General features: G+C 35.9%; 4 protein-coding genes across 11 annotated transcripts; 2 read left to right on the top strand and 2 right to left on the bottom strand.

Moving 5' to 3' along the window:
* Positions 1 to 707: 707 nt before the first annotated feature.
* Positions 708 to 4,794, top strand: LOC116019886 (CREB-binding protein-like). 3 transcript variants are annotated; one of them, XR_004098776.1, is made up of 3 exons: positions 708 to 986; positions 2,656 to 4,034; positions 4,621 to 4,794. XR_004098776.1 is itself a non-coding variant. In XM_031260251.1 (2 exons), exons 1-2 carry the CDS (start codon positions 849 to 851, stop codon positions 3,982 to 3,984), a joined length of 1,422 nt encoding a protein of 473 aa, XP_031116111.1. In that variant the 5' UTR covers positions 708 to 848; the 3' UTR covers positions 3,985 to 4,528. The 3 variants fall into 3 exon arrangements, 2 of the variants coding, with proteins under 2 accessions (XP_031116111.1, XP_031116110.1); XM_031260251.1 differs by lacking the exon at positions 4,621 to 4,794 and having other exon boundaries at positions 708 to 941; positions 2,656 to 4,528; XM_031260250.1 differs by lacking the exon at positions 4,621 to 4,794 and having other exon boundaries at positions 2,656 to 4,528.
* A 2,161-nt stretch (positions 4,795 to 6,955) lies between these two features.
* LOC116019948 (silicon efflux transporter LSI2) lies at positions 6,956 to 10,345 on the top strand. 3 transcript variants are annotated; one of them, XM_031260349.1, is made up of 4 exons: positions 6,956 to 7,130; positions 7,662 to 8,886; positions 9,200 to 9,389; positions 9,908 to 10,345. In XM_031260349.1, exons 2-4 carry the CDS (start codon positions 7,738 to 7,740, stop codon positions 10,171 to 10,173), a joined length of 1,605 nt encoding a protein of 534 aa, XP_031116209.1. In that variant the 5' UTR covers positions 6,956 to 7,130; positions 7,662 to 7,737; the 3' UTR covers positions 10,174 to 10,345. The 3 variants fall into 3 exon arrangements, with proteins under 3 accessions (XP_031116209.1, XP_031116208.1, XP_031116210.1); XM_031260348.1 differs by having other exon boundaries at positions 6,956 to 7,170; XM_031260350.1 differs by lacking the exon at positions 6,956 to 7,130 and adding an exon at positions 7,391 to 7,564.
* A 613-nt stretch (positions 10,346 to 10,958) lies between these two features.
* Positions 10,959 to 16,439, bottom strand: LOC116018862. Its single transcript, XM_031258878.1, has 10 exons — positions 16,094 to 16,439; positions 14,783 to 14,997; positions 14,299 to 14,435; positions 13,819 to 13,863; positions 13,679 to 13,732; positions 13,469 to 13,573; positions 13,169 to 13,375; positions 12,796 to 12,881; positions 11,640 to 12,619; positions 10,959 to 11,505 (listed from the first exon to the last, which is right to left on the bottom strand). Exons 2-10 carry the CDS (start codon positions 14,961 to 14,963, stop codon positions 11,261 to 11,263), a joined length of 2,040 nt encoding a protein of 679 aa, XP_031114738.1. The 5' UTR covers positions 14,964 to 14,997; positions 16,094 to 16,439; the 3' UTR covers positions 10,959 to 11,260.
* A 1,965-nt stretch (positions 16,440 to 18,404) lies between these two features.
* Positions 18,405 to 23,477, bottom strand: LOC116019924 (probable arabinosyltransferase ARAD1). Of its 4 annotated transcripts, none has more exons than XM_031260309.1 (6): positions 22,688 to 23,477; positions 21,676 to 22,289; positions 21,394 to 21,554; positions 19,933 to 20,583; positions 19,588 to 19,841; positions 18,405 to 19,245 (listed from the first exon to the last, which is right to left on the bottom strand). In XM_031260309.1, exons 4-6 carry the CDS (start codon positions 20,549 to 20,551, stop codon positions 18,694 to 18,696), a joined length of 1,425 nt encoding a protein of 474 aa, XP_031116169.1. In that variant the 5' UTR covers positions 20,552 to 20,583; positions 21,394 to 21,554; positions 21,676 to 22,289; positions 22,688 to 23,477; the 3' UTR covers positions 18,405 to 18,693. The 4 variants fall into 4 exon arrangements, with proteins under 4 accessions (XP_031116169.1, XP_031116170.1, XP_031116168.1 ...); XM_031260310.1 differs by having other exon boundaries at positions 21,676 to 22,022; XM_031260308.1 differs by lacking the exon at positions 21,676 to 22,289.
* Between the last annotated feature and the right edge of the window lie 916 nt (positions 23,478 to 24,393).

Genomic DNA, 24,393 nt, shown 5'->3' with positions numbered 1-24,393 from the left:
TATATATATATATATATATATATATATATATATATATATATATAATTTGTGGACAAAAAATGTTGTTTCTCCATATTGCATGATCCCATTAAGTGATGATATTTTATATTTGAGAAATTATATCATTTTTCATTAATATTTTGTTAGTAGCATAAAAAGTACACTTTTGCTAAATATATACTTTGTACAAGAATGTTGTACAGTAAATTATTTCAAGTATTACTCAGATGGGTATACTAATTTTCGTACAAAGTACTAATGTAATGAATTTTGGCTTGTATATATAATTCTATTCTATATATATGTAAAAATAATCCCTATTAGATCCTAAAAATAACAAGTTTAATTATTGCTAACACTATATTAATCAAAAGTATCGCACAAAATCTTTCTAGTATAGTTTACCTTTTTAGTGTGATTTGCGATTATTACATATAAGTAGAGCTTATCTAATGAACATTCTCAAATAATGACTATAACTTTTATCGTCGACTAAAAAAATCCCTATTGATTTTAAAACGTATAAATATTTTGCTAAAAAATAATAAATGTAAAAGTTTGGTTATGATTAGAAATATTAGGTTAAATGTAATAAACAATTTATTTAAAAATATGATGAGAATATTAGTTTGAGGAGAGTGGTGGGGTCACGTTATAATTTGCAAAATATTTTGGGTCATTTATAAGAAGCCGTTTGTTTCTGCATCTGTCTGCTCTTTTCCAGCTTCCTGGCGAATGTCTCGTGGTTGAATTCCGGCGGGGATTCACCGGGAAAAAAATTCGTGTTCTGTATCGCCGGTGTGAGAGTCACCGTGAAAAGTTTGAAACGCTCCGAATAAGGAATCGGCATGAGTAGCGTACCTAACAGTGTAGAAACAGTAAATGCTGCCGCCACGGCCATAGTTACCGCCGAGAGTAGAGTTCAGCCAACATCTGTTCGGGTACATACATATACGTATACATCGTGGACATGGATTTGTATGCATGTATGTGTGTGTGTGTCCAGTTTGTATGTGATGTGTGAAAATCATGATTTGCTTTGTTGCGTTTATAATTTGATTGATTTTCGCGTTTTCGTTTTGTGGAATTTAAGTGATTTGATGGAATTTTGTTGGATCTGTGTATTGGTTGTGGTGAGATTTGAGCATATAATTGAATCCTTCTGTGATTTATTTGATTTGTTGGGGGATGGAATCAGTGGATTTAAGATGGAGAATATATAGACTTTGAATTTGGGTTTTTTAACTCTTTCTGAAGTAATTTTCCAGGAAAGCAACAAAGGGAATTGGAATTGAAAGAAAAAAAAAACAAAAACAAAAAGTCATCTGTAGGATGAAAAGGGAAAATGATTATATTTGACTTAGGCTGTGTAAAAACTAGCAACAGATTGAGTCTTGGTATACTAAATGCCTTTTTGAAGTTTCAAGGACAGAAAAAGATAATTTGAACTGTTGAAAGTGTACAATTCAGTTCTTTTTTGACTGTGGAAGAACTGAAGAAGACTGCTGTAGGTAACACATATACAGTTGCTTAAAGTTATATCTCCTGCAGAAGTTGATAAAGGATAGATCTAGAACAAAAGGTTTGTGGTTTTAGATTTAGGGGATCAGGGAGTTTAGAATAGTTGCTATGATGAGATTCTTTAACATGAGCCTTGGAAAAATGATAGGAAACCCCTTTTTGACTTCATGATTGGGGAGATGTTCATGCCATTATCCATTGTTATTGCAGTGTGTAATAATTGCTGTCAAAATGCCTAGTCCTCCTCCAGCTGAAACTGAACAGCATGCTTCTTAGATTGAAAAGGAATAGAGTTTGGACTTTGAGGGGGGAAGCTTAAAAAGTTTGCTGCTACTTCAAGAAAAAGGTTTTCAATACTAACTTTATCTGCAAGACAAATGGTGAGATAGTGTCGGGATGGGATTTGAACCCTGACTATTTAGTGTGGAAAGGTGCTCAAGCCTACCACTAGTATAAATCCCTAACACACCGTAGCTTCTTGAAAATGATACTGAAAATCCATAGTGGATGTTGGAAATTCTTGAGTAAAGTTGCCAGAGGAATGGTTCAGTTGATATTTTATTGTATGATCTAGTTAATATTGTAGCAGGATCTTGTCAGTAAGTTCTCAGTTAGAGAAGCTTGAGGCAGATTATAGTTCTGAGATTATCTGTATCAGAGGAGCGAGGCTGCATGAATTTTCAAAGTTTAATATTGTAGATCAACTTCCTTTAACAGATCAAAGTTCTTCCCTGGAAGTCTTTGACCTAACTAGCAATTTTAATATTCTGGCATGCAATATAACAGTAAGTAGATGTAGATGTTACTTATTACTTGAAGTCTGCAGACATATGTATATGGTTCAAACCCGATTTGGTCATAGTAAATATTATAGGTACACTTATGAGTCGCAGAGTTGCCTATAGTATTGTGCTTGTTACGGTTTTCAACTTGCTCTTTGTAAATGGATGAAATTTGATCTTTGTTTTAAAATTGAAACTGTGTGTTCATGGTCGTTTTCTCTTACCAACATTTTCCCTCTCTTCTTGAGTCCCATTTGAAAGTGACTTGTAATGTCCTTCACTGTCTTGCAAAATGGATCAGAAATTATATATTTTTACCCTTTATTTACCAAGAAATTTTATTTTATTCCAGAAAAGAGGATGGGGAAGCTGCTGGAGTCTTTACTGGTGTTTTGGTTCATACAAGCAGAATACTAAACGAATTGGTCATGCTGTCCTTGTTCCCGAACCAATTGCACCCGTAGCTGCAGCTCCAGTTTCTGGGAATCCAAGTCATCAAACTACCATTGTGTTACCCTTCATAGCTCCTCCCTCTTCCCCTGCATCTTTTCTCCAGTCGGATCCTCCCTCTGCTACCCAATCGCCAGCTGGATTACTTTCTCTTACTGCATTATCTATCAATGCATTTTCACCAGGCGTGACTGCTTCAGCTTTTGCTATTGGTCCCTATGCTCATGAAACTCAGTTAGTTACACCACCAGTATTTTCTGCTGTCACCACTGAACCATCCACTGCTTGTTTCACTCCCCCTCCTGAAGCTGCACAGCTGACAACACCACCTTCACCGGAAGTGCCATTTGCTCAGCTTTTGACTTCATCGCTAGCCCGCAACCGGAGAAACAGTGGGACCAACATCAAATTCCCTTTATCACAGTATGATTATCAGCCTTACCAGTGCCCCGGAAGCCCAGGTAGTCGTTTAATATCACCAGGTTCAGCAGTCTCAAATTCTGGCACCTCTACACCTTTCCCTGATAAGTACTCTATCCTTGAGTTACGTAAAGGGGAAGCTCCAAAGTATCTTGGTTATGAGCACTTCTCCACTCGCAAGTGGGGTTCAGGATCTTTAACACCAAATGGTTGGGGTTCAAGACTAGGTTCTGGAACTCAGACTCCAAATGGTGGCCTTTCAAGGCTTGGTTCTGGGGCTATGACTCCTAATGGTGGAGAACCTCTGTCACGAGACAGTTATGTTCTGGAGAACCAAATTTCAGAGGTTGCATCACTTGCCAATTCAGACAACGAGTCTCAAGACAATGACACTGCAATTCATCATAGAGTTTCATTTGAATTGACTGGGGAAGATATTCCAAGTTGTCGTGAAAAGGCTCCTGTCACGTCGCATGATGCCACAGCTGAACCTCTAGAGGATATTTCAGCAGAAACCATTTACCCAACTGATTTGTTAAAGGAAGTCGAGCACTCTAGCAAGTCTTCTGTTGAAGAAAGCGCAAACGCCATTTGTGGTAAAGCTCTAAAAGAGGAAGGAGATCAAAGCTCTCAAAAGCACTCAAGTCTGGATTTGAGCAAAGACTTTGATTTCGACAATGTCAAACCAGAAGTCCTGGATAAGTCCAGTGTTGACTGTGAGTGGTGGACTAGTGACAAGGCTACTGGGAAGGAACCAGCTCTTCGGAACAACTGGACTTTCTTCCCATTGCTGCAGCCTAAAGTCAGCTAACACAAAATACACTATGGCCACCGTTCATCAGTCTCAAAAGAAAAGAGCAGGTAATTATCGCATCCACTACTTCTGAAAGAATAAGATGGGAATGAAATTTCGGAGGCAAAGTTTTTATTATTTTTTGTCAAGCCTGTGAATAATCATATATACTTGGATTGAACAAATTAGCTCTGAGCGGAGAAGATAGTGATGGGTTCTCACCATGCAACAGAAATTGGTTTCTAGTGATCATTTGACTGGGAAGTTGGCTCAAGTGTTCTTATTGATGTGTACACCCGAAATTATGTTCAAACACAGTTGTAAATTCACTTTAGCAGACTGTAAAACTTTCTTTTTCATCTCTTCTTCCCCTTTTCCCATTCTGGGGCTGTTAGGCTAGTAGTATTGGTGGAGGCTAAAGGAGCTGAGATATATGATTTGTAATGATCTGTATCATTGAATGACTCTTTATCCTACAGAGTGAATATGAGAGTGTAATAGAATTTCTTCCCATTAAAGTTACTGTCCTTTACTTTGAAGTATGAAACTATGATTTCTGGGATTCTGATTTCTCTTTCGGCTTCTATAACCCACAAAACTTACCATGAATTCTTGCCTGAAAACTTACCTTCTCTCTGTTTCAACTCATCTCAGGGTAATAATTTCTGAGAATATGACACTGTGACCTAGAAGTGCAGCAAGTGGCCAGAGAATGTCCACCTCTGTAAGTGGCCATCTTAGGTAAGCATTGAAGAAACAGGTAGGTGGGTACATGTAGATAAGGAAATCTGCACTTGCTTGGATTAAAAGGTCCACAGAAATGCAAAATGAGTATCATCAATTGGTCCACTTTCTCAGTGAATGCTATTGTCCAGTTTCAGTCAGTACAGGTAAGGCCAACCTGCCATTTGGGTGTGACAATTGAGTTTACTGTGAACATATATGGAATTGGATCTTTGTGCTCTACTCATATTGGTCAAAAGTCTTTCGAGAAAAAACAAGAATAGTGGATGTTTTGATAAAGATAGGTTTCATTTACTAAGAATGATACCAATTTGATTCTTGTTACTAGCAATTCATTTAGTGACAATTTATAAATTTGGATGAATTATTATTAGTAAAAATCTTCACTTATGAATTATTTTATAGATTGCCAATTGAGGCAACGGGTTTCTCAATTGGGGATGGTTGGATGGAGAGTATACTCCAAAAATATGTCTCATTTTGCCATTCCTAATGTATTTGGTAAACAATTTATTAGCTAACTTTTGGTGTATTTGACTAACTTTAACCATTTAACTTGCTCAAAAAATTAAAATGAGTGTTATGGTAAGCAATTTTTTAAAAAGAGAATTCACTTTTGGTCCCAACTATTGTTGGAAGTGCTCCTTTTAAAAGGAGCATGCCGTCTAACTTCTTGGCCAACTATTGTTGGAAGTGATCGTTTCGGAAGGAACATTCATTTGCTTATTCTAGAAAAAACACTTCCGAAAATAGTTGGTCCGAAAATTGGACGGCATGACCAAATATGATACAAATTACATAGTTATGCACCTAATTAGAAAATTAATTTTTATAGTCGATAACCAAATGTGATTCATGTATAATAGTCAGATGACCGAAAGTGAAATTTATTCTTTAAAAATGACTTTTTGGTATCAACTGATTGTTTTTTTTTTTTGTTTTTTTTTTCTAAACCATGTTTTCCAACTTCATCGGACAATATCATAGACCTCAACAAATTTTATGTGGACCATGGTCCGCACAACGATGTGTGAGCCATAAAAAAATGCATTTTTGATATACTAAAAGTACATTATTTGTGTATTGAATGTACATTATACAAAAAAAAAATATTTTCAATACTAAATAATACAGAGTATATTTTTCCTGAATAAAAATATATTTTTAATATACTAAAAGTACATTATTTGTGTAATGAATGTACATTATTTGATAATATACAAAATAATATACTTTCAGTATTCAAATAATATACTTTCAAATAATGTATTTTATGTACATAAATAATGTACTTTTTATTTATGATTTACACAACTATGTGGACCACAGTTCATGTAATAATAACTTGTAGACCCCATGCACCCACCCCAGGCTCATGAGGAGGTACACCAAACTGTAAACTTCTGTGCACAAGGAATCTGGCCCAAATTCAAACCCCCAATCTTTGCGGCGGAATCGAATCTCCACCTTGTTGGTGAAAGGAAATTTTAAGTAAAACTTTTCATCAACACCTTACCACACAAAAAGTGAAATTAACTCAATAAAATAATATACTCAAAAAAAAAAAAACTCAATAAAATAATATACTCATACCCTTCAAAATTATTTTACAAGTTACATGCTCAACGCCTTACCAACAATTTCCTACAAACTGCTAATACTAGATTAAAACAACTAACACAATCAACTATAAGCTATCCTCTAACACAAACAACTATCAACTAAATTGTCAAATACTTCATTTTATTGTAACGCCGTCCGATTGCAACTGTTATTATTATTTTTATATCAATAGCACACCCTTAACGGATATTCAAAACACACTTTTAAGTAGAAACTGTGAAGTTTCCTGAAAATCAAACCACACCATCAGCAGAGCAATAATCAAGGATTATAAAACTACGAGAGAATGCTCAATAATTCAATATTAATTACGGTGTATATTGTAACACCGTCGGATTGCGACTGTTAATGTTGTTGTTATGTCAGCACTCAGCAGCACACTCTAAACGGATCAATAATTGAAGGATTTTAAAACTGCAAGCGAAACCTCAATAATGTTTCAAGAACACACGTAACGTGGTTTGGTCCATTTTGGGTTCTTCTGAGGATGTGTTGTCTGCCGCCACAAATATTTATTTAATTCCTAAAAGATAATCTTTTAAAGATATTATTGTGGCAAAAGGACAAAGGCAACCACTGCTCAACATGTGACTATAACTAAGCAAACCCACACTCTGCTGATAACTAAGTAAATCAAATCAAGTTGTAATTTCTCTTTTACATGTTTTTACTTTTAAGTGTATATGTATATATACAATTATTTGTGCCAAATACTGAAGACAAGCTACGCAAATGAACAAACAGTAAAGGCCACATGCAAAGATTCAGCACAGCTTGTTGAATCTGCAACTTTTTTGGTGAGTTTCAAATGCAAAAAGTAGCTTTTCTATGGACCAGGTGGGTTTATATAATTATATTGTCTTGTTCCTTTACCCCACTTTTTTGGTTTCTTTTTCATTTTTTTTTAAATTGTGAGAATAAATGGAAGAACTGTTTAGATACTGTATTTTTTTTAAGTTCAAAGCATGAACTGAAGAAACATCTCTTGAAGTCTTTAAGATTACAGATTTACAGTTCTTGAAATAGTATGTCTTTAATACTATAATGGGTTTAACAGGCATTGGACAATGAAAAAGACTGCATTTAATTTCAGGCTGTGAACAAGTACATAACATTTATTCTGTGAAAAGTGTTTGGGTTGTGCTATCATGTGTGAGATGAGGCTGTGGCCTGGCATCATGTTCAGCCATTAAAATTATGTGTGTGAGAGAGAGGACACGAGATTCAAATGGTCAGATGTTGAGTTCTTCATTCACATGATAAAGCCAAACCTAGTTTAGGAGTTCTTGGTTATAGTTCTAACAAGTAAAGATTAAATCTTTTTGCAGTTTCTGAGGTGTATGTTGTGAATAGCAAATGAAGTGAGAATTATTAGTGTTGTAGAGGAAAAGAGTTGGGAGAAAAATGGCAATGGGCGCACCTGTGAAAGTGGTTCTTGGGTCAATTGCCTTTGCAATCTTTTGGGTGTTGGCTGTGTTTCCTGCTGTTCCGTTTATGCCTGTTGGGAGGACTGCAGGGTCTCTTCTTGGGGCTATGCTTATGGTTCTTTTTCGGGTTGTGACGCCCGAGCAAGCCTATGCTGCAATTGATCTTCCCATTCTGGGGCTTCTGTTTGGGACAATGGTTGTGAGTGTGTATCTTGAAAGAGCAGACATGTTTAAGTACCTGGGGAAATTGCTGGCCTGGAAGAGCAAGGGAGCCAAGGATTTGCTGTTCAGAATCTGCTTGGTTTCTGCCATTTCCAGTGCGCTATTCACCAACGACACGTCTTGTGTGGTGCTGACAGAGTTTGTGCTGAAAATCGCAAGGCAACAGAATCTGCCGCCTCATCCATTCCTGCTAGCTCTTGCCTCGAGTGCAAACATCGGGTCATCTGCAACTCCAATTGGGAATCCCCAGAATCTGGTGATAGCTATGCAGAGCAAGATATCTTTCGGGCGGTTTCTGCTTGGGATTTTCCCTGCAATGCTTGTGGGGGTTCTGATCAATGCTCTCCTCCTGCTGGGTATGTACTGGAAGCTGCTGTCAGCTCAGAAAGACGAAGAAGATGCAGCTGCAGAAGTGGTGACAGAAGACGATGTAACCTCGCATAATTTCTCACCTGCAACAATGTCACATCTCAATTCCATGAACTCCCAAGAGCTGATCTCTGCATTAGAATCAGCCTCTCCAAATGTCAATGGCCACGCGAACTATTCTGAGACTCTCAGGAACCGCGGCAGTCTCAGTGAAAGCGAGATTGAGAAGTATAATTCTTCCAGGGTCTCAAATGTATCAAGCGACAGATCAGAACACAGACCGGTGGAGCATGTTTCCTGGAAAAAAGCCTCATTTGTTAATGGAACTGAAACCGAACACTCCACTTTTGATGAGGAGAAAGAGAGCATAACAAAAACATGGAAAAGGAAAGCATGGAAGATCTGCATTTATCTTGTTACTATTGGAATGCTGATTTCTCTGCTAATGGGTTTGAACATGTCATGGACTGCAATCACAGCAGCACTTGTTCTTGTGGTTCTTGATTTCAAGGATGCAAGGCCATGTTTGGAGAAGGTAAACTATAAACCCAACCTATGTTTTTGAGTGACGAGTTAAACCCGCAGCCATTACCCGATGGTATGCACCCGAGTAAATCCTGCCTTGTGATCCTAGTCGACAAATGACGACAAAGAGGTAAACCAGCCTAGTTTGTCCATAGCTGACCGACTCAAACGGCCAATAGGCTGGAGATGAAATGGTAACATTGTGGTTACCAAGCCAACTAACCTGTGTTTTTATCAATCTTTTGTTTTTGTAATCATGTTAGCCCTGCAGAATGCCATAAATCTGACATTCTCTTCTCATTGTTTTTTGTTGAATTCCACAGATATCATACTCCCTGCTGATATTCTTTTGTGGCATGTTTATCACAATTGATGGGTTTAACAAAACAGGAATTCCAAGTGCTGTGTGGGATGTGATGGAGCCATATGCCAAAATAGATCACCTTAGTGGAGTAGCAGTTCTTGCTGCTGTCATACTGTTTCTCTCAAATTTGGCTTCAAATGTACCTACAGGTGTGTGTGTGACACTATGCACTTCCATAACATCTCTATGACGCTATTTATGCTTGCCTTTTTTCTTACCTGGTCATCTCCGACCAGGAGTGTAATTGAGTCAAGTCAAGCTGATATTAAGAATTTTAAAACTCAAACTAGATCAAACTCTAATTTTTTAAGCTCGACTCCACTCAAACTTAGATTATTTGAACTCAACTCAAATTATTCGAACTCGATTCAAATAGACATAATAAAATAAATATATTGTTTTACACAAAATTGTAATAATAAAGTATATTATAACTAAATATCATAATAAAACTGAATAGGTTATATAAAAAGTAAAACTCAATTAGGCTCCCAAATTGTTTGTTGAATAGTAAAATACTTGGAATTTGGCTAGATTCATTACTCGAATCAATCAAGCTCATCTCTACTAGTGTAAGTGAATCGAATTCAAATATGATCAAATTAAGTCCAAATAGTTTAACTTATTTATTTCCAACTATTAACAATTTACCATTGATCCAATACAGTGCTGCTGTTAGGAGGAAGGGTGGCGGCGTCGGCGGCTGCAATATCGCCGGAAAGTGAGAAGAAGGCGTGGCTGATATTGGCGTGGGTGAGCACGGTGGCCGGGAATCTGTCGCTCTTAGGATCGGCTGCAAACTTGATAGTATGCGAGCAGGCTCGTAGAGCTCAACACTTGGGCTACAATTTATCGTTCTGGAGCCATCTCAAATTTGGAGTTCCCTCTACTCTTATAGTAACGGCTATTGGCTTGGCTCTCATACGAGGGTGACCAATCCTTGTAAGATCGACTAATGATGTAAAATTTATTTTTAGATACTATTTAAAAATAAACATTTTGCTCTCAAAAAAATAAATAATAAACATTTATTAGTGATCTACAATATTTTTCAATTTTTTGTAAGCACATTCAAAACTTTTAATAGAACTATCCCATCATCTCATTCGTTCCTTCATAGTTCCTTCTATCCCATCATCTCATTAGTTCCTTCCTAGTTCCTTCATTTATGGACGGTGATACAAGGACCTGACTGAACATTTTTCAAAAAAAAAAAAAAATTCACTTTTGGTCCATTGACAATAATACTCCTAAATTAAGTCTTTGTTATCAAGATTTTTATTTTTTTGCATGAGTATTCAATTTCTTCCAAATTTAATCCCTCAGTTCAATTTGTCGACCAACCTAAGCCAAAAATAAGTGCCAAAAAGTAAAAAAATAAAATAATGCTAGTCAAGTTGAAAAGTAAATACCAAAACGTAAAAAAATCAGGTACCAAAAAATCAATTAGTGTTTTTTTTCCTGACTTAAGTTGGTCAGAAAATTAAACGATGGACGAAATGTGAAAGCAATTGAAAAATCATGCACTAAAATTAATAATCTTAATAGTCATAGACCTAATTTGGGAAGGATATCATAGTCAAGAGACCAAAAGTGGGGAAAAAAAAGAATAATCTCTCAAATTTGGACAGACAGTGTGAAGAGTGGGACAACCTATATGATTCATCCTGTGTTCACAAATTTAGCTGGCAACATGAGGTATGACAAAGGCAAGTATGAAACCAAAAGAAAAAGAACAAAAAAACAATTTATTACAGGAATATTTGATGTCAAAAAGACCTAATCACCTAGACAAGATGAGGTTGTAAACTCACAGAGAAAAAAGAAGCTAAAAGGAGCTGAACTATATATAACTATATAAGCTATTTTTCTTCTTCTTCAAAATAAGCGATTTCCTACAAAAAAACCTTTAAAATTTTCAAGTTCTGTCAGAAGATCAATAAAATGGAAGAAAGTTGTGTGTTGAATGAACTTTAAAGCAGGCAGCTAGGTAACAAAATGCTTCTCTGTTGCACGAATATCAGTTTTTTTGTTTGGGAATGTACTTCTTTTTAATACTCTTTTCAGGTTTTGTTGTAGATTTCCCTTTCGGATTTCCAGCGTAAAATGAACTTATGGCTCCGCTACCAGTGTTGTGTGCTTGAAAATTTGAAGTTGGAGGAGTTGCCTCTGGAGTGTCACTTTGGGCATTGAGGCATCCTGGAGGTTCAGGATCAGGGGAAAGGACTAATGTCACGTGATCTGCTGCGATAGCCTCCTTCCATCCTACATTGGTTTTAAGTAATAAGCAATGGAAACTCAAAACAAGAGTGTCATCAAAATGGCATTTAGTGTAGGTGATGGGGTGAATTGGGCATAACAGATGAGGAACTTAATATTCAGGAGAAAATGACACGTACTCTGTGCAAGAAACGCTTTGACGTCACTACTGGAGATCAGTAGGCCTTCGGCATGTGTGTTACCATCTGAAAGCTGACAGGAGTGGTTGTTGTCAACGTTGTCTGCAGCACATGATTGCAGACCATTTTCGCTGGGTACAGTACAATCATCAACTTTAGCAGAAAGTCCCTCTTCTTTATCTAGTCTGCCGATTTCATGCCTGCTCACAGGTCTCCAATGCTTGTTTGTGGCTCTGAGGGTGCTACACTGAGTGATATCATTTCTAATTCGTGTTTCTGCAACATCACGTTTCTTAGACAATGTATTGTGTCTGTTGCCACAATGATCTTGCGTTTCAGCTAAGTTATTCTCCAGTTGACATGCAATGCTCTTTTTAACTAGAACGGGAATAGACCCAATTATCAATTCAGAGTCGCACAGGGTTTGGTTTATTGCCTCCTCCTGTATCAAGGGTCTCAATCCCTCAACATTTTCCACTCTGACTTTCCTTGTCCATATCTTACCATTATTAACTACAGGCCCCCGATCTTTGGGAGTGCCATATTTATGTACAGGTTCAGGTTTCAAAGCTTGATGATCCCGACTACTAAAAAAGCCATTGCGTCCAACCCTCTGTGATTTCTGTACCTGCCACCAGTGGCCGTTGGAAATTTGTCGTTGATTATTTGCTGACACAGGCAGGGGTTCAACACTCTGAACTGTACCTGGACCAAAATGTTCATTGGAGATTTCTTGTGCTTCAATTTCTGTATCTATATTTGAGAAGCAAATCATTTCAACACTGGAGGATACATCATCAAGAGTACTTGAATTGGAATCAGATGGCGCTGGAGGACTTGATACTTCTACCACTACTGGATCATCTAAAGAATCAGCAGTTATGCTTACATCCACTTTTCCCTCATCAGTCTGATCCCTTGCTTTCTGTTCCTTCTGCCGCAGTTTTTTCTGTCTTTTCTTCTCCAATAACTCAGCTTGCCTGAGATTGTTTAGCAGGTATTTATTAAAAAAGAAAAAGAAAATACTCACAACTTCACAAGATCTCAAAATGCCCGAGTACAGAAAAATCTCAAGTGAGCCAGAGAAGTCCTCTTGGCACTAAGAGAAGCATTCCTGAAAGAGATTTATAAAATTGCAAAACAATATGCACCATACCTTCTCTGAGCAGCTTCCTCCTCCTCCACAAGCAACTTTTGGCATCTCAATGCCTCAGCGTCTTTGTCAGCAAGCCATGATTTCACCTAATAATGAAAGAAAGCAGTCAGCCTAAGTGCTGGTAAGAGGACAAAATCAGTGTTGCAAGAGAGTTAAGTGAAGTGCGTATGCTTGTCCATATAAAAGTAGATAGAGAAAGTGAGCAAAAATTATTTTAAAAATATAAAACATGAATGATGCACCGCCCTTCCATTTGGATCAATGTCCATACCGCCATGCAAAGAAGCATAGAAAGCATAAGAGTGGGCAAATAATTTTTTTTTTAAAAAACATACAAGGAGCAAAAAATGGTATGTAAGGGAGAAGGAAGTACCAGTTTCTGCTCGAAGAGGAAACAGGTGCATGCAATTAAATTCTTCAAGTCAAGGCCAACTTTTGCAACTTCTCCATCAAATATATATTTTTGCACTGATTCTGCTGTGCCAGCACATAAAAATGTTCTCTCACTAGCTTCATCAAGGATGCTAAATAATTCCTTAGATGAGATAGGAAGCCTGGAAGGTTTAGCTTGGATGATTTCCTGCAAATAATCCTCAAAATAAAAATAAGGAAAAAACACGAATAGATAGAAAGCAGGGAAACTAAAAAAAAAAATCTCACAGAGCAGTCTTACCGACAATGTAGAACCAGCTTTCACATAAACTGATGGAAGAGCCCAAACCCCTGGTTTGTGGAGAAAAGAAGTCAGTGACTTGACAAGTGAAGCCCCAGGAATTTCCTGAAAATAATCCATGTTTTCATGTCAATTTTCTCTACATACAGGCGTACAAGTATGCATGAGAAAGGGGTTGGAGTAGTATCTGGTTCAAAAGCATTCTTTTACCTTTAGTGAGACATCATCCAGTGATGCAACTTCCTTAACCTCTTCCAACAAAAGCTGGATGTAGAAGACATGAATAAACATTTTGCAACTAAAAGATAACCATGCACAAGGAAAAAGATTAGAGGAATAGCATCAATTACCTTGTCCCAAAATGCCCCCAGCAAATCCCTATACTTACGAGATTCCTGGACAATTTGAATATATTGTAAGATAGATAATTTTAGATGCTTAAAAATATACATGTATGTTTCAGCAAGTATAACATCAGATTTGCAAGGACATTCAAGTAGAAAGGATCTGTCATGTTACTAGTTTCCCACAAAGATGTAGGGTAAGGTATATTGTGTCTGGTAATACAGAATGAATGCCCTAACTATAGAGAGGTTATTCATAACTGGAAGAGTATATAAGTGAAAGTAAATGATATCATAGAGAGGTTATAAATAATTGAAAGGGTATAAGCAATAATATTACAAAGAGGATGTTAATAATTGAAGCAAGCAAACACTTATTTATTTATTAATTATTATTATTATTATTTTAAAGGAAAACTTCCTGAATCCAAAAAGGCAGTTACCAACATTATCAGAGTAAAATGGCTAAGGAAAAACAAATAAGACCTTATCAAAATTTAAGGCTCGGCGGTGCAAGCGTGTATGTCTGCGATGGTTAACAGGTGAACAAAATTCCAGAGAACATTTCTCACACTTGTGCATTTGAACCTTTAAAGGCGTCAGCAAAGGCCAACCTGGGAGATCTGCAAAAAGGTAAGAAACCCACATCAGCACCTAGGCTTGTACATCATCAAGATGGTTAGGTCAAATATACTGCTTCCCAATTTCCCTGGCTTATTAATTATTCTTGCCCATACCAAAGCACAGACAAGGATTTTGTATAGTTGCAACAGTTGCCAACAGGGTATAGACATGGTGCTTTTTCAATGTAAAGAAGTTCTCAAGGCATTTACCATGGTCCAATGTAAAGAAGTCACCAGTCTACTAATTGGATAAGCATGGGAACCAATATAATAGAATATTACAATTTGTGGTCCTTAGCTACTAGGAGTTTATTGATGTTTGGACCATTTGAAAATTTTTGCAGTACCTGGCTGATCTAAGGCATGAAGTAACTGGATCCACTGTACAGGGCTGTCCCCTGTTCTTGAGAAAGAAAGAAGAGGCTCTTTCCCTATAGCTTGCCTAATGAATGTATCAAGTGAATCATTGCCCTCATCTGATTTCATTGCACCTGGAGCACCAAAAGTGCTGAGTTTTGCAACTGGCATCTATCGTCAACAGCCAATAGCTCATAAAATGCAACTACCCAAAAAAAAACAAAAGAGTGAAACTTTATTCATACACAGATATACTAGATTACTAGCACAATATTTGAGGGACAAACCATGACAAAAATTTTAATCATTTAATCAGGCTGAAAGACATTGCACATTAATGTAAACAAGAGCTAGAATAGTGCACATATGTACTCTCAACTTTGAGCCAAAAATACTTATATCTAAAATTGAATGAAGATATATCCAGATCAATCTAGATCAAAAGGGCATTTCTGCACTAAATATCCTAACTGGTCCAAAGTTAATCATAAATTTAAATTAATGAATTTGCAAAGCACAGATTGTACATTTTTTCACTTCCCAAGATTTTCTCCTTCTAACACCATCTGTTTCAATTTGCTGGGCTTATGTAAGATAGCAACCGAACAAGGGTGTAATGTTGAAATTTTTTTGAGGAATCAAAGGGATCTTAGATCATGAAGTCATATCCTATGAATAGATAGTTGCTCCAAAACCAATATCTGCCTAATAAGTTTACGGTGCAGTCTTCCCTAATCAACATCTGTCTCAGAAGTTTATGTAAAAAGATGAGCATTCCATTAATTATGTGAAAAAATGGACTTCAACTAGAAAAAAGAAAATACAAATGAAAGTGAAAATGTAGAGCTTCCTAGCTGGGAAAGAAATGACAAATTATACCAATAGAATCACAAAATCACTTTAACATTTCAACACAAAAATTAACAAACGCATTCCACAACAAAAAACCTCTTCAACTCACTGCCAATTCACTGTATTCAATAACAATTATAAAGCAATAGATTAATAGAACCATCAAGCCAAAAAGCAGGGAACATTACTCCAATGCGCATGCATTTAAAAAAAAATTAAAACAGACAAGCAAATCTTTTTAAGAAAGATGCAGCACACATTAACAGGCAGAGAACTACAGCAAATATTAAAGAGAAAGAACACATTCATTCCAGACCAAAAAAAAATAAAATGAAATTCAATCAATTAAAACGAAACAAGGACAATCTCCTAGGGTTTGACATCACATGATCCATGATCAGCAAGAACCGCGCGATAAAACAGAAGAAAGAGCGAGACAGTTCGCGTACCAGTGATTGACAGAGATCACCGAAGGTCGAACGAATTCAAACACGCCGAGAAAAAAAAATCTGTATCTGCTTTTATATATAGATAGATAGAGAGAGAGAGGGAGACAACGAGCTGGTTGTATGTATAGACGGATGCTGGTCGGCGAAATCTGTAGGGAAGAATGAGAGTTGGGAGAGTGAGAAACAGTGAGAAAATTAAGGGAAAAAAACATATAAAGGCATGAATGGAGCCCTTTGGTGGAACTATGCAAGAAAAGAAAATAATACTTGTATATATAAAATAATATAATCATATTTTACCTTGGGATTTACTAAATAACAGTGAATTTTTCGTATTTTGTATATTTTACCCGAGATCCGGATTTACTACATGATTGTGAATTTTCTTGTCACTCACAAATATACTTAATAATATAATTTTATTTTATACAATAGTAAAGTTTACTTAGTACACGTCAATATATAGTGGTTGTGGATTTTTTTTTTGAGGTATAAGTTGTAGATTTTTATAGTCACCCAAAACAAAATATACTTTGTAATATAATTCTATTTTATTGTGTCTACATAAACGCCACAACTTATGTGTCAATTAATAGACTTATTATAAATAATTAGATGATGTTGGGACACCTCCTAAGTTGGTCGGATAATTGATTTCACCCATAACACATATTGCATAATTTCTCGAAAATAAGCTGGACAAATAATAATATCATTTAATAATTATGGTCAATTTTTTCTTAATAGTGATAATTGAATTTGATCTCACGTAGAATTTCAATTAGATTATTATTATTTTTCGAATAAGATTTTGAACATGTTCAAACAGTACAATTAAATACTCTAATTAAAAACAAAAATCTAAATACATCGAAACTCAAAAATCAAAGACAACCTTAATAACCCCCCAAAAATGTGAGAATAATAATTGCTTGGGAAATGATTAAATAAACCCATAAATTTTATACAAAATAATAATTAGGTCTATAATTAAAAAATATAACTAAATGCATCAACTTGTCTATTTGATATAATTAAACTGATAATTTAATAAATCCTTACAATTAAGTTAATTATTCAATAAATCTAAGATAAAATAGCGTGAAATGTCAATTTCTAATTTAAATATTATTTTTTAAAAATACAAAAGTCGCAAGTGACAAAGAAGTTGTCGACTTCTCCATTTAAAAAAATTGAATTTATTTATTGTCACATTAACATTTTTACTGATTTAAGTAACTCGCTTTAAAAAAATTGAATTTATTTATTGTCACATTAACATTTTTACCGATTTAAGTAACTCGCTATTTTATTTAATTGTATCAGATTAACAAGTTAATATATAACTTTTACAGGGCGTTTGGTTGGGAGGAGGGAATTAGGAGGGAAAAGAATTGTAATTCGGTGGAATTGCAATTCAATGAATAAAGTAGGAATTGCAATTACAGTGTTTGGTATGCAGGAATAGGAGTACAAGGAATTGAAAGGTAAGAAACGACAAAATGACTAAAATGCCCTTGTGTTATAGTAGATGTTGTAGTTATAGTAATAGTAGAATAATAATAATAATAATAATAATAATTCTTTAAATAATAATAATAATAATTCTTTAAATAATAATAATAATAATAATAATTCTTTAAATAATAATAATAATAATAATTCTTTAAATAATAATAATAATAATAATAATTCTTTCAAAATAATAATAATTCTTTCAAATTTATTAAAAAAAACAAAGGGTATGTGAGGAGGGGCAAAATTGTCTTTACACCAACAAAATTGCTCCTCCTCTCCACTGAATTGCAATTCATGGGGGGTACCCCATGAATTGCAATTCATCATTTGGAGGGAATTGCAATTCCGCGGAATTGCAATTCCCTCCAACCAAACAATGTAGTTTGTGAATTCATTGAATTGCAATTCAATGAATTCCAATTCCCCCCAAACTACACCCAACCAAACACCCCCTTAAAGTTTTTAAACCTAGTTGCTTTCTCGTATAACGTTTAGTGATATATTTAGTCATTATTTAGTCATTGTTTAAACTTTAGAGGATGTTACTAAGTCAAGGAGAAAGAGGAAGGTAATACAACCAAAAATGAGAAAACTACAAATATTTATGAGGTTGACATGTCTATTTGTAAATTAAGACTATCTGCCAATTCTCTTACATGATTACATATTTACATCTCTCAAAATAGGTCCACTTTCATATCACGTTAAGAAAAAAAATATGTTTTTATCAATAAAGTACGAACAACATAGCGAAGAGCATTAATGGCAACTATGCACATCCATCACAAAGAGCTGCCACCATGGTCATAGCATTTCCATACAAATTTACCATGATACAATTGTTTCAAAAGAGGGAAAGGCATCACACAAGCTTTAAAGCAAATCTGCTATATAACAAGAAATGAAGTTTACGTCAACAACAACAGGTAAAACATAGATAATGGGCATGAGTTGTAAAAGCATGCAAGTCCAATCTACAGTTGCAAGAAATGTAATGAATGATTACTGAGTTTTCAAGGGAACCAAGCTGGCAAAATTTTGTAATAAATAAAAAATATTAGCTGTACCATAGGATAATAGCTTCAAGTACAATGGCAACGGCGTGGAACAGAAACTCCGGGAGGTTTCCTTTTCTCTCGGATGATAGCTTCTTTGATTATAGGTAGTTTTTGGTGAACCTTTTTCCATATGGAGTTCACAGCGCCATCATGAGGTATGGGACCGATACCACCTTGATGACCGCTGTCATAGTTGAAGATGGGCTGGACCTGAGCCATATTACGCCGAAGTCTATCCTTCTGTGCACTTGAATAGCTCCTAAGATGGCTCACAAGCCAGTTTGGTTGCAGTGCTTCACTTACTGCTACGAAGACAGAAAATTCTGAATAATCAGTCATCCCTTCAAACGGGAGCTCAATATTGTCGCTAACAATGACCGGGATACAGAGACTTTGGATGGCATCAAATAGTCTGCATGATGTGGGTGTATCTCCTGCTGGGTGCAAGCAGAACTCTGACGTTCTCATTCCCTTAATTGACTGCTCCTTCCCGGTGGCATTTGGAAAACCTTCTTCCATTACTACTCCGGGCTCATTAACCAGCAAGTCCCATAGTTTTTCTCGAACCAGCCCTCCCTGTAGGTAGAAACATAAACAAAAATTGGGCACATAGAAAACAAGCTGGATTCAGGGACACATCTATAGCTAAACATTGAAAAATTATATCATATAAATTCTATTATATACTCAATTAATACTAATTTTTCCCCACTTAACTTTTGAAAAAATTAATATCAATTAATACTAATTTTTCCACAATTCCACATACTAAATGGACTGAAATTTAAAGAGGATTCTAAGTGCAGATAATTGTTAACTTTTAAATGCTGTGAAGTGGTATAAAAACCACCACATTACCATATTCTTATCACACTGAATCTAGTGAAAATGTAAAGTTGATGAGTTAAAAATACTAACCCTATGCCTATGCTTAGCTCCTTTGAAGTAAATAAGCGTAGGGCGCTTCTGGTTTTCAGATAACTGCAATTTAGGTAGTAAATGGGTGTAAGGCACAATCACGTCCTTCAGCAATGAAACTTGAGTGTGCTGTATCATATCTGGTAAGCTGTCATTTGCTGCTTTTGCATCGAGCTTATACCACCCTCCAAAATCCACCACTAAGAGAATCGTTGGAGCAATCTCAGCTTTAACATGCCACATTGCAACTGGGTCTGCCAATGAATACTTCAAGTTTTAACATAACTTGACAATCAGAGACTAAAAAATACAATCAAGAAAACACATTGTAATCTAAGGTATTACCAGTGAGAACAAATACATGGTCACGGCCTCCAGAGCGTTTCCAAGCCTTGGTCTGCTTCACAGTATCCACAGCCATTTTCTGCCTCTCATAGTCCTCATTCCCTACCTTCTTTCTAAATGCTCCTTTATTCAACCCCAGTTGCATCTCAGCACTCAATGTTGCAAAAAATGGCACTAAGATCACATCAGCCTCCTCAGCATCAAACACCCTTTTAGCAAAAGAGCCATTTCTCAACTCAGGAGGGGTCATCAAGTCACCCAAGATCCAGTACTCTGCACTGTACTGTTTGATCAGTGGGTTCTCAGGATATGGAGGGAACTTTTGAGAACCTTTGTGTAAAAGGGTCTTCCTGATTTCATTGTCTACTTCACTCCCTAGCCTAGAATCTGAGTCTATGGACCAGTACTGCTCAAGCAGACCGTAGTTGAGGGATCTGGGAAGGTCTGCAACAAAGACTTTAATGGAACTTGAGGGGCTTTGGAGATTTTGAAGATGTAGTGATGGGGTTGTACTGGTGAAGAAAAAGAAATAGATGGAGAGAGAACAAAGGATTGAGAGTGAGAGGAAGAGAGAACGGATGGAACAGAAAGAAGCAGTAGTTGTCGTCTTCAGAGCCATTGTAATCTCTTCTTCAGTTTCAGGAAGTGTATCTATGAATAGATAAAGGCACAAAAGTTAGCTGGGAAAGACAAGCAGCACAAAATGTGGTTGGGTTGGCTAATATGCACCACCAATTTTTACTGAACTCCAGAATTCGGCCATGACAGAATTAAGAACAGATAAATGGTAGGGGGGAAACAAAGAAGAAACTTTAGACAGAATGATAGTAGAACATATTTCCAAATGTTAACAATGTAGTTGACAGCACATAAAATTTGGTCTAGTTAGCAAATGTTTCAGCAGATATATAAATGAAAAATTAAGATGAGCAAGCAATATATGTTACATTGTATTGCCTCTGTACCTGTCAAGCATAAATAAATGTCTACATGAAATGAATCATACAAAAGAAGCCATTCTATTGACATGTAAAAGTAAAGAAAGAAATCAAAACTCAGATTCTTTGAATCAGAAGTAGTACCAGTGAGACTTCTAAAGTACTGATAAAATAGTAGACTAAACACTTAATTTTGAGCATTTTATTTAATCCAAAAGTTGCTATCATCTGCAATGGACCAACTTAAAACCATGGCTGTATAAAAACTATGAACAAATTTCCTAAACACAATATTACACAACACTGCAGGAAGTAAGATCTTCTCAATCCAATATTATGTGTACAATAATTATCAGCATATCCATGTCTATGTTGTAAGGCATAAAAAATATTAAAAAAAAAAAAAGAAAAAAAAAAAGCATGTACTTAGGCTATGCACAATACAGAATAACAATTCTAATTAGGATCTGCACTTGCTCAATTAACCTAACTGTAACAAGTTAAAGGAACAATTAAAAGAAACCTGAAACGAGGTATAATCTCCTCTCCAATGTCGTGATCCCAGGAGGAGTACTCAGGTTGCAGGGCGGTGATACAATGAACTGCGTGTGCCCTCCTTAATGTGTTCCGGTGAGCTTCAAATAACACTTTACCTGCTTCAACTAATTTCTTCAGTTCTCCCATCTGAATCCAACAGTAACATGGATCATTGAAAGAGACTAAAAAAATAGAGAGACAGAGAAACTATAACATGTATCTGTGTGCCTATATAACGAAAAAGAGTGAAATCCTTTTTTGGTCCTACATTTATTGGGCGTTGGACACATTTAGTCCGACTTTATTAATTTTGTCACATTTTGTCCAGACTTAATAAATGTTGGACAATTTTAGTCCACCGTCCAAATTGAGGTTAAGTCTCTGTGAAGTAGAAGGGTAATTTTGTCCTTTCATGTCCAATTCTTCATCAGCTTTATATTTTAAAGTTCACCCGTGATCTTCTTCACCATTTGCAGACCCATGAAAGTTCAGACAACGTTAATGCACCCATATGCAAATTGCAAAATTCAACCCAAAGAGTAGTGTGTATGGCGCCGGCGCCGGCGGGGAGGAGTTCAGCAAAATTCAAGAATTATACGACAAGTTTGAATCTCTCTGTCAAATAACATATTTCCAGACTAAATTATACGTATTCAACAGATGAACTACACAGGTCATCAACATATATAATCCAACATAACAATTTCTAACCAAATTATGTCAACTTTTTCATGCATTTTTTTTAAATTCATATTATTCTTTTTCAAATAAAAATTCTCCTGAAAGAATCTTAGAGCTTGAATTAAAGACAATTATTTCCTATTCCTCTTTCACCAGTCACTATGTCCAACTGATGTAAATGAAACAGGGGCGTCACGCATCCTGCCAAAGTGAAAATTGGGTAAACATACAAAGATGAGTGAGACACCATCCATTATAGCCATACTGCCTCCTTTAAATTGCAGAATTAAGATGACAAAGTTAAAACTATACTATTTCAAAAAATCAGAAATATGAAACTTTCAGAATCTGTAAAAGAAATTAGCACGGAAATAAGTTAGCCTAAAGCATCATACTTAATTATTTGAGTTACTTTTCTGCTGTACAGGTTAAATATGTGAACTTTAATTTCCCACCCTAACATCCAATCACAGCTTCTGGATCAACATAATTGCAATATCATAATGCAAATGGGAAATGGACATTCACAATAGCAGAGTAAAATAGTCAAAAATTACCTTGAGCAGCTGCAATATTGTTAAAAAACCCAGAAAAATTACCTTGAGCAGCAGAAGTATTCATGTGAACCTGAGCATATTTCGAACCAAACTTAGGCATAAACCATTTATGGCTTCTCCTTCGCACAGCAAAGCCAACGACACTGGATGGTTTCCCCACCGAATCTACATATGGTGAGGGTTTAAATTCTATCCGACAGATCCCACAAGAACCCTTGCTCCGGTGGCTCCGTCGCGGATAGTGTAAGCATTCGACCCGCATGCAGACTTGATCCCGTGGAACAACTCCTACGAGAGGTCTAGCAGGCAGGCGGCGGAGGATTGCTCCGGGATCGTCGGGATCGTGGTAGGCGGTGATGGGTTGGGTTGGGTAAGAAGCTCTGGGTTTGATCCAGGATCGTGGTCGGCGGTGATGGGTTGGGTAAGAATGTCTAGGTTTGGTAATGATAGCAACGGGGTCTAAGAAAGGATCAGAAGATATGCAAATGAGAATGGGTGTTGGGTTTACTGAGAGTCTGAGAGTGTATTATATGGAGCAGAGAATATCACTCTAACCAAAAATAATACAGATAAGCAAAGGAAGAAGAGAGGAATAGCTACCTGAAAGTGTTTGCAGAAGTGAGATTACACTTTGAAAATCAAACCCCTAAACTCTTGATTGAGGAATTTATGGTTCCATATCATATGAGATCTGAAAGATTATGATATGCTGATCTCAAAAGTAGAGAAAATGCAGGCCTGCGATGGTAGAGTGAAAGGGGATCGAAAGAATCAGACAAAGGCGATCTATTGAGAAGAGAAAATAGACATAGAGCAAAACAGAGAAATAGACGACCATGACAACAACAGCAAAAGGAGAATATATATATATATATATATATATATATATATATATATATTATTTTTTTTTTTGAAAAAAAAAATGAGAATATTTTTATGTCTTGTAAATTTTATAATTTTACAATTTTAATACAATCAAGCGAGACTAACCAAATTAATTTATTTTCAGGAAAAAAAACCAAATTAATTTAATTTATAAAAAAAAAAAAATTTGAAAACTTAATTTATAAAAAATAATCAAATTTCTTCAAAAAAAAAAATCAAATAAGCCTTGAATTTTTGAAATGTGTAATTAAACACTTCAATTTATTAAAATTAGTAAAATAACCTTAACTTATTGGTAATCAACAGGTTACTGATAAGCACACCGTCATTGATCGTCAATAGTTGCTATCGACCTCCATTCACAAAAAATCAATGCCCAGTTAATCGAACTGGTCGCCTTCTCCCGATCGACGAAGAAGGCGATCAATTCAGTCGCCTCCTTCGATTGAAAGCAACCATAGTGGTTGCCTTTTTTTTGAATGAGACGATTGACAACCATTCGTCAATCACCAGTTGCAGTTTTTCTCCGTTTGAAATTGATCAATTCAAAAACATTACAAATCAATGTTTTTCCTATGTATACTTCACAAAAATAATAATATGCATTGCAACAGTTAACCAACTCAATTATACCAAATGGTCAATCATAGTTGAGTTAGTCAGACAATTGATTTGATAATCACTATATTACAAATTCTACTTCAGTAGGGTTACAAAGCAGGTTTACCCAATGTACATTATCGGATAGTGATTGTATAAGAAGAAAAAAAAATACCAAGTTGTTGGTGATGGTGTTTGGGTTGAGCCAATCAACATTAATGACGAGTAACATATGCCTAGAAAGGAGTGGATTTTAAAACCAA

The sequence above is a fragment of the Ipomoea triloba genome, chromosome 5 (assembly GCF_003576645.1).
Source record: "Ipomoea triloba cultivar NCNSP0323 chromosome 5, ASM357664v1".
Classification (NCBI taxonomy): Eukaryota; Viridiplantae; Streptophyta; class Magnoliopsida; order Solanales; family Convolvulaceae; genus Ipomoea; species Ipomoea triloba.
This window is presented reverse-complemented; position numbering and strand designations above follow the sequence as displayed.